This window comes from Epinephelus lanceolatus, chromosome 17 (assembly GCF_041903045.1).
Source record: "Epinephelus lanceolatus isolate andai-2023 chromosome 17, ASM4190304v1, whole genome shotgun sequence".
Taxonomy (NCBI): domain Eukaryota; kingdom Metazoa; phylum Chordata; class Actinopteri; order Perciformes; family Serranidae; genus Epinephelus; species Epinephelus lanceolatus.
The window spans coordinates 33885660-33901501 of NC_135750.1; the positions used below are offsets into that span (position 1 = coordinate 33885660).

At 40.0% G+C, this 15842-nt stretch overlaps 1 protein-coding gene across 1 annotated transcript; it reads left to right on the top strand.

Moving 5' to 3' along the window:
- The first annotated feature begins 6048 nt into the window (after window positions 1-6048).
- pcgf6 (polycomb group ring finger 6) lies at window positions 6049-15274 on the top strand. Its single transcript, XM_033612730.2, has 10 exons — window positions 6049-6225; window positions 6529-6628; window positions 7253-7349; window positions 7546-7601; window positions 7715-7774; window positions 8456-8573; window positions 11386-11413; window positions 11685-11783; window positions 14177-14263; window positions 14381-15274. Exons 1-10 carry the CDS (start codon window positions 6187-6189, stop codon window positions 14429-14431), a joined length of 735 nt encoding a protein of 244 aa, XP_033468621.1. The 5' UTR covers window positions 6049-6186; the 3' UTR covers window positions 14432-15274.
- The last annotated feature ends 568 nt before the right edge of the window (window positions 15275-15842 follow it).

The window sequence follows — 15842 nt, forward strand, 5'->3', positions numbered from 1 at the left end:
GTTACATTTGTCCATCTCATACACAGCATATTAGTGTTTGTAAAGTGACGTAGTTTGGTGGATGGTGGAGGGTGTGACGTTTGCCAAGCTGCAGACAACTGCAGATGTCTGAAACCAACAAACAACAACACCAGTTGTGTTTTGGTGACCCCTTATGGTGTGTTCACCAGTGTTTGCAGCATCCAGCCTGGGTGTCCTTACTGACACGTCGTGGGGTGTCCCAGTGGCTTTTGAGCCACAGAACCTGGGTGTTTTTCAGTGACCTGTCCCTGCTTTTTCAGCAGCTTTTGTGCCACCAAATGTGGGTGTTTTGAGCCAAAACATAATCTAGTCCTAACCATAACCAAGTGGTTTTTGTGCCAAATCTAACCACACATTCACATCAGTGCTGTTGAGAAACATTAAGTTTCAGTGTATCTGCTGAAAAATAATGTATAAGTGTAACGTATCTGTGGTTTGCACAAAATGTGCAATCCCAACTTTTATCTGGTGATTTGCTTGCCTTTCTGTATTCTCAACAACTACCAGATGAATTGTCATTACATTTTGTAGAGATATTCATGATCCCCAGAGGATGAATCCTACTGACTGCTACTAATAGTGATCCCCTGACATCATTCTGTGGTGCCATGAGGCTGAAAATTTTGTTATTTTGTGAAAATGTAGGTTACAGGTAGATTATAGGTGTTTATAGGTTTGGGTTTTTTCATTAATAGTCACTCTGCAGCTGTTTGGCTTTTTACAGCCATCCCTATAACAGGGTACTATGTAGCCCACTGTGTACTTTAATTGATAGTACTCATGTTCTCATGTTCAAATTCTCCTTGATCAAAGTGGTAAATTTACAAGCTCAAATCCAAAAATGTTCTGCCAGAAAGTCAGGTGACATAGTATAAAAAGCAACAAAGCCAATCTAGGAGGGAAGATGTGGTAGATGGATGTGAGAAGCGTAGGACTCTAATGCAGGAGACTGCATTTTGAGCTCCATGTGAGTCAATTTTGACCTATCAGTTTTAGACTTGGACTTATTATTTTCAGTTTTTAGGATTTATAAAACTGCTAAATACACATTTGGTACATAAACTTGAGCACAATAACTGAGTAGACCCGTTTGTGTTAACGCCCTATTTCAGAATTGCCAGGACATCCAGGAATATACAGCTTACACTGGGGATATAGATAGACACACTGGCTATGCAAATGGCATTCTTGGCTATGGATACCTGGACTACTGAATGAGCCCATCAGACACTGGCTCAGGGGCCCAAAGTGTCAGGGCCCTTCCTGGCCTCTACCTACAAAATGTCACTCAAAGAGACACATCAACCACCAAGAGACTCAATACAACCACAAAAAGGCAAGGCAAGTTCATTTACATAGCACATTTAAGGAGTAAGGCAATTCAAAGTGTTTTACATAAATATCAAAAACATGGAGGCAAAGTGCAAAAGAAACACATTATAAAAGGAAATTTAAATACAATTAAAAAGGACATTTAAGAAAGAAACATAAAATGACCACAAAGAGACACAAACAACTACTACGAGATGCGAAACAGCTGCATGGAGACACAAAGAGGCTCACAAAAACTACGAAAAGGGGCAAAATAACCACAAATACACAAAATGACTACAAAAAGACACACCTAGAAAGCGATGCAAAATGACTACACAAAGGGGAAAAACAACCAGACAAAAAATAACTACAAAAAGAACAAAAACAATTACAAGGAGCCTAAAAAGTGAGACACAAAATAAGCACAAAAAAGACACAAAACCACAGAGAGACATGTTACAACAACAACAAAGGTGCGAAACAACAACAAAAAGAGGCAAAATAACTATAAAGTCTGTGTGTCTGACTACGATGTAGGAGAGGCGGTGGGGCCTTTTGCATGTCTGTGCCCAGGGGCCCATTGTCTCATAATTCACCCATGAGCCTCAGCTGTACTGTGTGTTAACTATAGTATGCTAACATGCTAAACTAAGATGATAAACATTATACCTGCTAAGCATCTGCATGTTTGCATTTTCACTGTAGGCATGTTAGCTTGCTGATGTTAGCGTTTAGTTTCCCAGCTGGCAGTGGACGTCAAAATAACATCAAAAAGATGCTGGACTCTTACGTTGGATGGACGTTAAATTTGGGTTGGACTGAAAATCCTGTTGACAATATTTTAAATGTCTAATGGAGTTAGAATTCCAAGTTGTGTGGACAGGCTGAGTTTTGTTCACCATAACTTTCAACAAAAAGTCGTTATTCTACATGCTGTTGGCATATGACGCTTGGAAGACGTTGGATTTTGGTTACTGAGAAATGCAACTTAAGACCAACAAAATATCAATGTCATCTGTAGTCAGTGTTCCACATCAGTTGATGTTGATGTTAGATGTTGTCCTGACATTTAATTTTGGTCACCCGATGTCACAATATGAATTCAACCAAATATCAAATCCAAATATTGACGTTGGTGGCCAGCCGGGTTAAAGCACCCATCTATGAAAAATAAACTCTGTACTATCTTATACAGGCTTTGAGAGAAAGCAGAAGAACATCTGTGACTAAACAACCAAGTGATTCCTACAAACTGTTTTACGGGGTTGACTTCATCTCCTGTCCTGTAGATTCCCAGTAATCCCACACAAGACACTTGGTGGTGCATTTACCACTTAACCAACAGTGAATTCCCAGTATATGCCCCCTAATTCTTAAGTGGGGCTTCCCCCGGTTCCATAGACAACATTTATCTAAAATGAAGTGTTGAGAAAGTCTGTAGCAGGAAATGATTCTATCATTCGAAGATATGGCCTGTGGTCTCCTGTAGCGCTCTCCATGATGTCACTACAACAAATAAACACAAGATATCATACAGGTATGAAGATGCACATGACTGCAAAAATGTGCACAACACAGACAGAAAGCAGAAAGTTATTACACACAGTGAAGAGATGTCTGGAAATTCCCTTTTCAGTCATGGCATCAGGGTATTTGTACAAGAACACAAGTGTATCATGAAAGGCTTTCAAGGATGAACCTGACCAACTTGCATGTCTTGCAAAGACACTCGAAATACAAAGAGGCGGAAATCTCCTTTGACTCCCCAAAACACAGCACTACAAATGTGTACAAAGTTCTATATTCCCACACATCCGTTGGCAGATAGAAAGTAGTTCACACTTCCTCACGGAGGAATCTCGCAAAAGTAAATATTTAACCACAAGAAGTCCCAGATATGAGTGAGCATTTAATGTTCTGCACGTAAACTGCCTGATTACAGCAAGTGGAGAGAATGTTTAGAGGATAAAGAGGATTATAATGAATAGGGATGACTGATCCCTCACTGAATTTGTCTCTTACTAACCCTCTCAGGTTTGCAAGTGAAGTCGATTTTTTTATACTGCCCAAAATCACAAATTTGCCCCAAGGGACTTTTAAACATCATCTGTCCTTAGACCCTTCATTCCGGTGAGGAAAACTCCTGTGGAAGCCTGCGATGTGTTTGATTTAGCTGCTTCCACCTGCTGACAGTCTAAGCTGCAAAGGTAGATAGATGCTAACTGCAAATCAGGACAGCCTGCATCATCTTCACAAACACAGGAACACACTGCTCACTTTCACACACTGTGTGAAAAAACAGACAAGAGGTGAAGGTGTTATGCTGTCAGTGCTCGATAGATTAAAATGGTAAGTGAAAAATATGTTTACATCTGAGGACAACTAAAGTTCAACAGGTGGTCCAAAAGAAGTTTGAATTTTATTGTCTTTCTTAGATTATCTAATGTAGTCAGATAAGTGGCAGGCTTGATAAATGACTGATAAGTGCATATGCTCCTGCCATCCTCGTTTCATGCTGCTCCATCAAAATCCACTCAAACACATCAGCTATACAGGATGCTTTGTAAAAGGTGGATGTTGTTTTCCCCTACTAATATTAGGACTTAAGTGTGTTCAAAATGAAAACACCATCCATCTTCCCAATGTAAATAACCCAAATGTACACTCAGTTCACAACACCTATAACCCCTGCATGTACTTACAGCCTTACATCCTTTAAAAACTCAGGTTTCATGGCCATAAACACAGCAGCAGCTGTTTTATTTGGAGCCAATGACCTGCAAGAGGATACATGAGAATGAATTTCATTAGCTAAGCATAAAAACCACTATAATGCCTGAGGCGGTGATGGGTTTCCCATCTCCCATAAACAACATGATGTAAATGGTGTCCTACAGGAATGTCTGTGCTGCTTAGACATGTCGTTGGGGTTGTCTGTGAGGGGATGTCCTGACTCTGCATGTCACTGCAACATTTAACACCAAATACACTGTGACTCTTCCTGTTGTGTTACCACAGAAAGACAGAGGGTTTGGCTCAGGAGCTCAAAATCCTTAAATCATATAGGCTTTGTTATGTTTCATTTATTAATTTTTGATCATACCTTCGGCCCAAAATAAATATAATTTACTCTTTCTGTTTACAACACAGATCCATGTGCAATTTGTCTGAAATATCTCTATGATCTCTAATGAAAATAATGTAAATTGGTGGATCTACAGATAGTGTTGTCCACATTGTTATGGCTGTGTTGAATGCTAAAAGATGACATTTAGTCAATGTACTTTTTCCAATTCAGTGTTATTATGTTGGGCAAATATCTGACACAAAATGTTGACTTGAAACATTTAGGCAACTGCAGTATTGCTGTTTCAGCTTATTTATTCTTCTCATTTAGAGCTCAAGGAGCCTCTCCTGATACAGTAGTGACTACCTCTGGTGGCCAAGTGAGGTCACACCTGTGCACCTATGGGATTGATTACGTATATGACAAAGCAATACCTCCTCGTTATGACGCCAACAAAATCAAAAATGTATGAAAAGAAAGGGTAGATAACTAGTGTAGGATAAAACCAGAAACTGATACATGTATAACACAGGAATGACTTCTGCTCTTCAAGAAAAGTGACTGTAAATCCTTCGTTGACCACGATTACATGCTTTGAGCGCTCCCTGCTGGCAAGAGTGTGTAGTGTACTACCGGAAAATACGTAATCATGTTTTCAAAATAAGTGTATCGGATTTGGCAATCGTGTTATGAGTTATGAGAAAAACACTGACTCACTGTATTTTCTTATATTTCGTGCAGTTAATTTAATCCAAGTTCACACCCTTTGAATCACACAATTCTATAAAATTATGTACTTTCGGTTTTGTGCATAATATTGATTTACAGGTCAGGTTACATTTATTTTGAAGGATTAAAACCGGAAATGTTATTGTTATTGATCGCAAAACACGCGCGAAGGAAATTAAGTTGCTAACGTGAGTGTGTGAGGAAGGAGACAAAGTAGGTAAAGTTAGGAAGTAATTTTGTTTCGTGTTTAAGTTGTCTTTTGTGGTTATAGCACGGACTGCGGCGTTTAACTGTGTCATGTGAGGTCACGTTAGCAACTAAGCCGTGACTTCACTCTGTAAGCGCATATGTGTCTGTTACTAATCCTGCATATGATAAGCAAGCTAATGTTAGCCTGCTAGCCAAGCGTAGCTAACTACTGACATCCCAAGGAACTATATCTTTCATATTTTACTTGTGACAACTTAACACTGACGCCCAGGGTTAAATTCTACTTCAAAATAAACCGGCTCCAGTTTTGTTTTCGTGACTTAAAAGGTTGGGGCGTTTGTTGTAACGTTAGTGTTAGTTAGCAGTTGTTGGACGTCATGAAGTCATGAAGAATCAACATATATATTGATGCATTTCATTTACCTCGATTGTCGGAGCTGAGAATCACGTCACGTCCGACTTGGCCGCGTTCCAGTACAAAGAGTCGGAAAACCACTATGTTAGCAATACCGCTACGAGGCAGGTTAGCCATTAGTATTATTATTATTCGTTGATAACGACACATTAGGCTGTATTTTGCGCATACAAACACTGTAGTATCGTGTCCACAGACAGATAGTTGGACTGGACTGCGTATACGACGTTTTGTAATGAGACACTAATAAGACAGAAGTGCTAATAAACGGTATATTACTACAGCTTTCATTACTGTTGATGCACGGAGCAGTTGTATTGGATTTTGAGGTCGGGGTTGGTGAGGTCCCCCAGACTTTCCCAGTTGGAAATCCGACTTCCAGTGGAAAATTCCTCCTGAGAACTTTAAAATTCCGATTTTCCTAATACAAATGGAACGCACCATATCAGACAGCGATTCAGAGGAAGAGGTATGTTTACATTTAATTTCACACAGTGAAGGTTTCTTCTTCTTTATTATTATTTTATTCATAATAAAGTCTTTTAATTTCCTCCCTTTTCTGACAACTCACAATAATATCCCACATCTTTGAGCTGTCCTGCTTATTTAACTGGAATATGCAATAACTGAAACTTACATTAACCCTTAACTACACATGGCATTGCTTTTGATTTAGTTTAAAAGGCAGACGTGAGTTAATGTTAAAGAAATGCAACTGCAAGTCTGTTTTGAAGCAGTAACCATTGACTGTCATTTGTTTACTTTCACACAGCCCAAGCTCCCTCTGAATCAATTCTACCCCTATATCCGCTGTGCCCTTTGCTGTGGCTTCTTCATTGATGCCACCACCATCACTGAGTGCCTCCACACATGTGAGTTACAACAGAGATGTCAGAGGGCCTTGAGAGGATTCAAGGAGTTCCACATGAATTGGATGTTTAATTTAATACATTTTTAACACTGAATGCATTCCAGTGGTTGGGTTTCTCCTTTGGGAGTCAGACTTTTTGGGATACAGTAAGGCATACGGGACACAAGGAGAATAGTGTGCAAACTGGAGATGTGGTGCTTTCACAGTATGCCTCCTAGAGCACTAAACTCTCAGGATACCCACACCAACGTGTCATTTCCTAGCATGATGTCTTCATGCCACACATGTTAGGTTTAATAAGACCACGCACAGGAGACCAGCTGGGAAACTAGTCAGTGATCAGCAGATATTAGCTTATCACTGACATGTCTGTCAGTGTTGTTTTTTTGTTTGTTTTTTTACAGCAAAACATACTGCTCACTAAATGTCTCAGCCACAGTATTTTAATTAAAACATTTAAGTTAAAGGATTCTTACTAAACTCTTTTATATGTTTGTGTTCAAAAAAATGACATTGGCTTGCATATAGTCATAAGGTCTCAAAAAATAATATTTATATCATTCTCAAAAGTCCATATTAATCTGGCTATGTGTCTTACATTGTGATATGTTTTATTTTCTCCAAGTTTGCAAAAGCTGCATTGTGAAGCACTTTTTCTACAGCAACAGGTGTCCCACATGCAGCATTGTGGTCCACCAGACACAACCACTTTACAACATCAGGTAGGTCTGATGATATTTGCTCTATTTGATCATTTGTGTCTCTTTCTGTGCCTGTTATTTAAATAGATTGTTGCTAGTTATCCAGAGGAAAAAGTTTTAACAACTGTGGAAAATCATTACATATTATTCTGGAAATTAGAATGCATTCATTTTCTTCAGTCAGTGTTAAGCGTCAAATGCTTTTGTTTTCCTGTAGGCCTGACAGACAGCTGCAGGATATTGTTTACAAAATGGTTCCCTTCCTGGAGGAGTGTAAGTACAGTATATTTACACTCAGATGTAGTTTAACGTAGTTGATGAACATCATTTTGTGTCATTTTCTGTTTGAATCCTAACGTTAACTCTTTTTTAATTTTGTACCACAGTGGAAAGAGAACAAATGTGTAACTTCTACAAAGAGAGAGGGATGGAGGTGCCAAAACCAGGTAATAGTTCAACCATAAAAGTTTAAGTAAACAGGCTTGGGGCAATGTCACGTGAACTCCTGTGATCCATTGTGTGTAATGTAACACACAGTATATCACCGTCTTTCTGTGTCAATAGCTTATTAAAGGATAAAGTTGAATGCAGTGTTACTTCACACATTGCAGATAAGCTAATAAATAATATTTAACTACAACACATTTAACACACTGTTGGCCATAGAGCCTCTTATGGACCTGATTGACACTGCTCCATTTGTTGTCAATGAGTAACAAATTGATGTTCTCTCACTGCAGTGCCATCTTTGGTTAATCAGAGTATTTTCAACAACACAACCCAAACACAGTAAAGTTTAATCATACTGTGATCAGTGGCGTGTGCATAGGCAGACTAAAAATAAGGACAAGGGGGAAGGGAAAGAAGGGGAACAACTTCTGGGGGAGTTTTCCTTCTTGTTGAACAAGAGGGGAAAAGATTTATTGAACATGCACAACAACATTCAGTTTTCCATTTGTGTAAGCATGATGTGTTTGACATTTTAACTTCAGTGTTTTCATTTTGCTTTTATATCTAAGCACTTCTGAAATGGAGGTCCAAAGATTGAGATTTAGCATAACAGTATCAAAACTTTGAGACTCTGTCACTCAAGCTATTGCCCTGTGTTTTTCTCTCCTGCCTTGCAGTGGTGGTCTCCCCTCCAGGTCCTCCTGTGTTAAAGAGGCAGAAGAAGGACAACATTCCTCAGTCTGTGTTCGCCATTCCTCCTGAGCTGGATGTATCTCTGTTGTTGGAGTTTGTTGGGTAAGGATCTGATGCTATTGCTGGACAGTTTTGTCCAGCGTGAATTGCATCTGTATTGGCTATTGGTTACACAGCCTCTGAGCCATTCTGCACGTGTAGATATAATAAAAAAAGGCCCTACACAAAGAAAATCTAGGTTGCAAATGTATTCATTCAGGCATCAGACACAACACTTTGCACTATTGTTTTAAATGGCTGAACGTGCACTTAAAACCACGTGAGGCATGTCAAACTGCTTCTGACACAGCCTCATTGACCTTGTTTTTGTTTGTGGAGTGTCAAATGAAGACCCACCAAAGCTGTGAGGCAGAGAGGAAGGACGGAGAGACAGAAAGGCGGGCGTCTGTTAGCTTAGCTGAAACTTTATAAACAGTACAAATGTAATTCTACAATGCTAACAAAAACAATGACCGCTGCTAACACCTACAGTGCTACAGATTTTAACTGCTGTGTTGTTGAGTCTGATACTAAAAATAAGAAAAATAAAAGCTCAGACCCTTGGTAGTTACGTTAGCATAACAGACCCACCCCATGTCATCTACAATGAATGTTTACTAACATCTGGTGGTCATAAGACGTAACTTGCTACACAAACATGACAATAGCAATTATTTGACATAGTATACAGTTACTATTAGCTGTTCTTAATATGACTTTTAAGTGACTAAAAAAGTGATTGTTCTGTGGATTTGGCATTTTTAAATCTGATGCCTGCAGTGTGCCATATGATCGGCATGAATCAGATGAGGCGCTTAAGTAATTGCTTTGAGTGTATTTGAGTCTTAACTGTTTCTCACTGGCCCAACATGTCATGGTGTTTTCATTCTTAATCTTGTTACTGAGATGTTTTAATTAGTTAATAAGCCACACCTGCTGTCAGGATGATAGGGAGAAGGTTTAGTCTCTGCTGCTTTCAGACAGAATCAAATGGCAGAGCATTTGCCTTTTTTATCCTTGTCTTAATTCTCAGCCTGATGTTGAAATGCAAAAAACACTGCCCTCTTTGCACTGAGAATAGCAAACAGGTTCTCACGGTCTATTTTTGTTATCTGTCTCCTAGTAACAGTGTTCTAACAAGTGTAACCAATAGGCATTTTCACAGCAGACATTGGCCTTGTCATAGCAGTAAAAACGCAGGTGTAACTAATAACATTAACGATGACTCTGCTCCCAGTAAGCCATGCTAATGAGCTAGCATGCACAGCAACAAGACCCTGCAACTCACAGTCTTAAATGGAGTGCAGCCGTTGTAAATGTTTTTCATCACACTTGTACATTTGCATCTACGATATGTGAAAAGTCTTCTGTGAAAAGTGCCTGTCGCACTGGGCATATTGTGTACTCTGCCTCTCTTTTAGAAAATACAAACTCACAAGGTCAGTGTGAAGTAGCAGCACTGTTACAGCTATAATAAATCAAAAACCTGAAAGTGTAAATCATTCTCTAATTAGCAGTTAGGGAACTACTGCTGTTCTCATGTCTCTTACTGTCAGAGACAATAAAAAAAGAGTTGTTAGATGAAAGGATAGGGGCTTTGCTTCTGGTCTGTAGACATAAATATGACACTCCTGGTGACCATGTCTTCCCCTTTGAGGAATATGTGGAATGCAGTTTGTAGCAGTGAATCAAACTATGCTGTTGTTACATAAACATACTACTAGATGGCCCCAGTGTCTTACAATTTTTCTCGATTGTTTACACACATTTTCTGAAAGCATGCCTCATACTCTCAGAACTCTACACACAAATCAAAAAACACACACACAATGGGCAAAACCCCTCAATTCTCCTGCAAAATGAAACTTTACATTCAAAACAATGTTATTTCTTCTCAAAATGGTATTTTGTTTTCAAATGACACACACAAACCATCATATGAATAGACATTTATAAGAACCAGTTGAACACTGATGTGCTCAATTTAAAACACTATGATGAATGGAAAACACTTCTTCTCCATTCATCATAATGACTTAGGCCTTTTTTTTGTTCAGTGTTACACTTACTACAGACAGTACATACATAAGTGTGTTGTAAAACATTTTAGAATATTGTTTTTATACTAAGAACAACAAATACACGGTAACAAATATATTTTATTTTTCCCACAAAAACAATGTACACAGTGTATATCCCAACCAACACAAAGTTGCACATACAGTGGTCTACATAGAAAACAACAGAAGAATTTACTGTATACAGTAACAGTAAAAAAAACCAATAACTATGCTGCTACATGGTCAACCAAAGTGGCTCGGATCTCATCAGAGATTACGATCCTTGGCCTTCCTCGTCCTCGTCCTCCCCGTCCTCCTCCTCTTACTCTTACTCCTCTGGCTCTGCCTCTGCCTCTGTTTCCAGTGTTGGCATCCATTGCTCCAAAACAGAAGAACTCACCTGTTGCCCTTTTATGCTAAAGCTCTGATTGCTAATTGTAAAACTGTGTGACAGGTGTTTGCCCATGTGATGAGTCAGTGTGCATAGTAGGGCAATTAACTTTAGAATTTTGAATGACAGTGTGTTCCTTGTGAAAACAAGAGATTTTCTTCATGAAAATTGTGCCAAATGCAGAGAATTGTGTGTAGTGTTTTGAAAAAAGTGTGTTTTAGAACTGCAATTTGAGTGTAAAGCAGGAATTATGCTTGTAGTTTAGCAGAATTGGTTCAGGGGGTTGGTGCATGAGTTACATGTTGTGGTCATTGTGTCTCAAGTACCAGTATTTGTGTGTAAACAATTGAGAAAAATTGTAATTTGACTACTTGCTCAGTAGTAGGTTCTCCGTACTGTGTATTGACTTCTGTTTTGATTTCAGGGCTGAAGAGGGCATCAATAACTACAAGGTATTTACTCATAATATTAAGTGTTTCTAATAGTTATAATTAGATTATAATTGTGCACTGTAAGGGAGGCTGCTACCAGACCTGCTTATATATCAGGACATCCCTGATCAAGGGACATCAAGCAGTCCTGTAACAACAGAGCCTGTTGGGATCTCTGTCAAGAATAGTGTCATCAGTTCATCATTGTATTCCGTAGAGTTTTTGATGAATTACTTTCTTCTGAAAAGTCTGATACAGTATACTCCACCCTGACCACCCTGTCCCTGTTTAGCCATTAGAGAGGCGGTACGTCCGTGTGTCCGGCGAGGCCACTGTCCGCCACGTGGAGCTGTTCATCAGGAGGAAGATGGAGCTGAGCTCCACCTGTCAGGTGAGTCTGCCAGGCTTACGGCTAATGAGTTCACAAGGTGACATGTCCCTGTCTTGATCCTGATTGTTGCTTTAGACAGTCTTGGAAACAGGACAGCAAAGGAAGTTGGCAGTACAGTAAAGTGTAGGCGTGCACACTGACCAGGGTCAAGCTGGTGTATGTAAGAGAGGGTGTCTTTGCTGATTAAGAGACAGCAATTTTGTAATGCCCAGCAGAGTGATCAAACTGGTGTGCAGCCAGGAAGCATGTGTGACCCAGCTACATTAATGTACACTAATGGGCAACACACACCTGCAGCTTATAATGCATATTAAACCAACTGTGTTTACTGTCTTTATTCTTCGAACCAAGCATCAAAACATGCATTGAGTAGACCCACCATGTCTCTGTATCAAAAGAGTCAGTCAAGCCAAGCCACCAGGACAGTATGGTCTTGACAATTTCCTCACCCATTCAAGAGGCTTCCTCAGTATCTTTGACTGGTTAGAACTTTTTAACTCTGTTTGAGGCTCAATATCGAGTTCAGACTGTAAACCTAGTTCACATTACACGATTTTCACAGCGATTTTGACGTCGCAGAGGATCTTGAGAGCCACCTTGGGTCGAAGGGGAGTCGGCAGATAAGTCTGCCACGACGAGTCCTCGTGTGAACAAGCCTACGAGCAAGTCACCCCCTCGTCTGTGACTGGGACTGGATATCTGGCATGCTAGAAAACTGACACTGTCTGACACAGCTGACAAAGAGCATCAGCCAATGAGAGGCGAGATACGTCCTACGTCAGCACGCAGGAGGTTGGGAGAAATGTGAGGAGGACAAGCCGCAGGGTTGCCAGGTCCGCGACTTTGGGCTTGTTTTTTGGTAAAGTCGCTTACATATATTGGTAGTCGCGGGTTGTGGTTTTCTGGGCTTGTTTCTAAAATGGAGTTGCTTATTTGGGCTTGCTCTCTATACGTCGCCTTTCTCTCTCTATATATATATATCCGTTGCTTCTTTTGGGCTTGTTTCCCTAGCCCTGGTTGCTTGTTTCTCTCACAAGATGTGGCAACACTGACAAGCCGGCAAGCAACAACAACAATGGCAGCGTCCACAGGATCACGGGGAGCGTGTTGTGTTTGGACCCAGGCCCTGGAGGCAGATCTGATTCCACACTAGGAAGAATATCCATGCCTTTACAATGTGTCGTCTCCAAGTTCAAAAACGCAGTTTGGCAATGTCACTTTGTTATCTCTGGGGCTCTGTCGGCAAGGGCTCAGTGGAGAAATCTTGTGGTGTGCACACACAGGTCGTAACGCAGTTGGCAAGACTCACAATGACAGAAACACGCCGCCAAGTATGAACACTCAAAAGATTACGATTGTCTCCACGACGCAAAATTGGGGTGAAAATCGTGTAATGTGAACTAGCCTTAAGTGGAAGCGCTGTTGAGTGTGCAGATATTCTGTGGAGCGCTGGCTGCTTTCTTTCAGCACTCATATTAACCAGATGGGCTGTTACCTTTGAACACCTGTTACTTCAGTTCAAAGTCAGCCTTATCCAAACAAAAAAGCATAAAATGCGACCAGTACAACAAGCAGTGCAATGAGGAATGCACATGTGTAAACTGGAGACACGAAACAACTGATTACAAGCAGAGCCCGATATAGAAGGATCAGCTGCTTGGGTCAAAACTCAGCAGGGTGTCTGTGACAACAGACAACCTTAATCTGATTATAATCAAATAATTAGTGCAATGATAGCACAGGTCTGTCTCAGAGCAGTGAGAGAAGGTTCATGGTTGAAAATATTAATGTTACAATCAGGTGTCAAAGCACAGACGAACGGGAACACCTAACTATTCAGGTGTTGGTGTATTTTGTATTTAGGAACACGTGGATGAGGATTAGCAGCTTATGTTGATTTCCTGGCTTCAATGCTGCGCTGCTGTGGGCTGACTGGAGAGGACAGATGAAGACTAATGAAGGGCCACTGTCCATTGTCGCAGAGGTCACAACAGTTGTGTAACATGTACCTTTAAATTCTTATATTGTTAAAACACTTTTTGGAACTTTGGAATTGATGTGGAGTTTTAGTCTAGCCCATCATTCTCCTTCCAGTTCATCAGAAACATTTATGGCATCTCCTGCAGGTTTAGTCAGTTGAACGTTTCCCTGCATTTTTGATGCGCCACTGAATACAGTGGATAGTTGAACTTGTGATGGACTCATAAGTTGTCCCCCCAGAATTTTTTTTGGACCCGGGCTGACCCAGATGCCTGGAAACATTCCTGCAAAATTATTAAAACCCACACATACAGTGTTTTCTGTAGGCATCACAGGACTTGTGGACTGCTCAGCTCTGTCTGATTGAATCTCTGCTGCTGCAGTGGTCTGAAGTGTTTCTGTGTGTCCTGCAGGTCGATGTGGTTTGTGGAGATCACCTCCTAGATCACTACCAGTCACTCAAAGATATACAGAACTCTGTAGGTGAAGAGGCACTACAGGTAAGCACAGCAAAAACACACAGTAGGAACAAACCACAGTTTTAATGATGGGAGTTTTGTAGGAGATCAGGATCACTTTGGAGTCATCATTTTGGTTTTGTTTCCATTTTGCTTCAGGATGGTCTGTTGGTGCTGCACTTTGGCCTGGTCCTGCCCTCACAGTCATGAGCACAAGAGGCGGATGTCGTTAACTCCAAAGGGGATGACCGTTATTTTTGGATTGTGTTTCTCTTCATTGGACTCATAATGTGGAGTAACATTTTCTACATTGGCATTAAAAGTGCTCCACAGCTGTTTTGGATGTGTTGTCGCTGGATTGTTTCTATCTGCTTACATTTGATACAAGTTTAAACTGTTCACAATGTAGCATCAGATTTCCAGCTCCCAACATCACCATCTTATATTCAGGGCGACCCATGTGTCTTGCTGGACACAGGTGACATACGTATGAATTTTACATGAGTGGAAATGACAAATACCTAGTCTTAAGTAGGTGTTCATTGTGCTTCCACTGCACACAAGACTGTGACTACTGCTGTAGCTAAAACTGAGCTAAACCACTGTATGTAGGGCTGAAACTTAAATGTCTCTGTGAAGCTGCATCAGTCTAGTGGACCTATCTTTTTGGAAACTAGCAACTGGTATCTTAATTTTTTTGTATTTATGATCTCAAGGGCTAAGTGTGATTTCAGTTGTGATTTAAAGGGCTTCAAACAAATGTACTACCAAAGGTTTGTGTGTGTGTGTGTTTTGTGGAGCGTAGATCTACACTTGCATTTTTAATTACAGCTTGCTTCTTGTTGATTTACACATTTAATTTAAGAGCTTTTGTATAGATTGTCTGCTGATGCAAATTTATGAGTTTGACTTGATTAAACCTGCTTTCAGTTCAGCTCAGCAGAGCACAAAGCAGTTATTTAACTGGGGTTTATATCAAAGTCTTTTGATAGGGTTTGTAAAAAATAGCATTCCTACTGCTTTGTCAGAATTAATAAATGACTGCCCAACTGAGAGATGTTTCCTAATTCATCATGTGTCTTGTGTTCTATTCAGATGTATGCTTGTTATCTAATACCAATACCCTTAAACCTAAACTTTATATGTATGCAGTTATGAAGTACCACATGACAACCAGTCAATATTATCTGTTGGCGATATGATGGAAGTTTATAGATAGAAGATTCCTCCGTGACCACAGTTTTATATATGGTATATATCAAGTGTCTATATATAAAGCCTGTGATGTAATTCTGGTAGCATTTCCTGGTTAGTTTGTTAAGTTGTTCCATGGAAACTATTAAGTTTTGGTTCCCAACACTTTAAGGGAAAACCAAGGCAGTATAGAACTGTTAATATTGTTTTTGATGGCTGAATACACCAACTCAATTGTACCTATTAGCAAGAAGTGAAACAACATTAAGTTATAGAATTGCAATTTTTACATTTTTACCTCATTGCACCATTGTATTTCTGCACCAAATACTATTCCTGGAAGTGTCCTCGCTAAAAGGGAAATAGCATCATTTAAGAGTTTGAAGTGGAGAAATTCAAACGCTGGTGAGTTCTGAGTTTCTTTAAA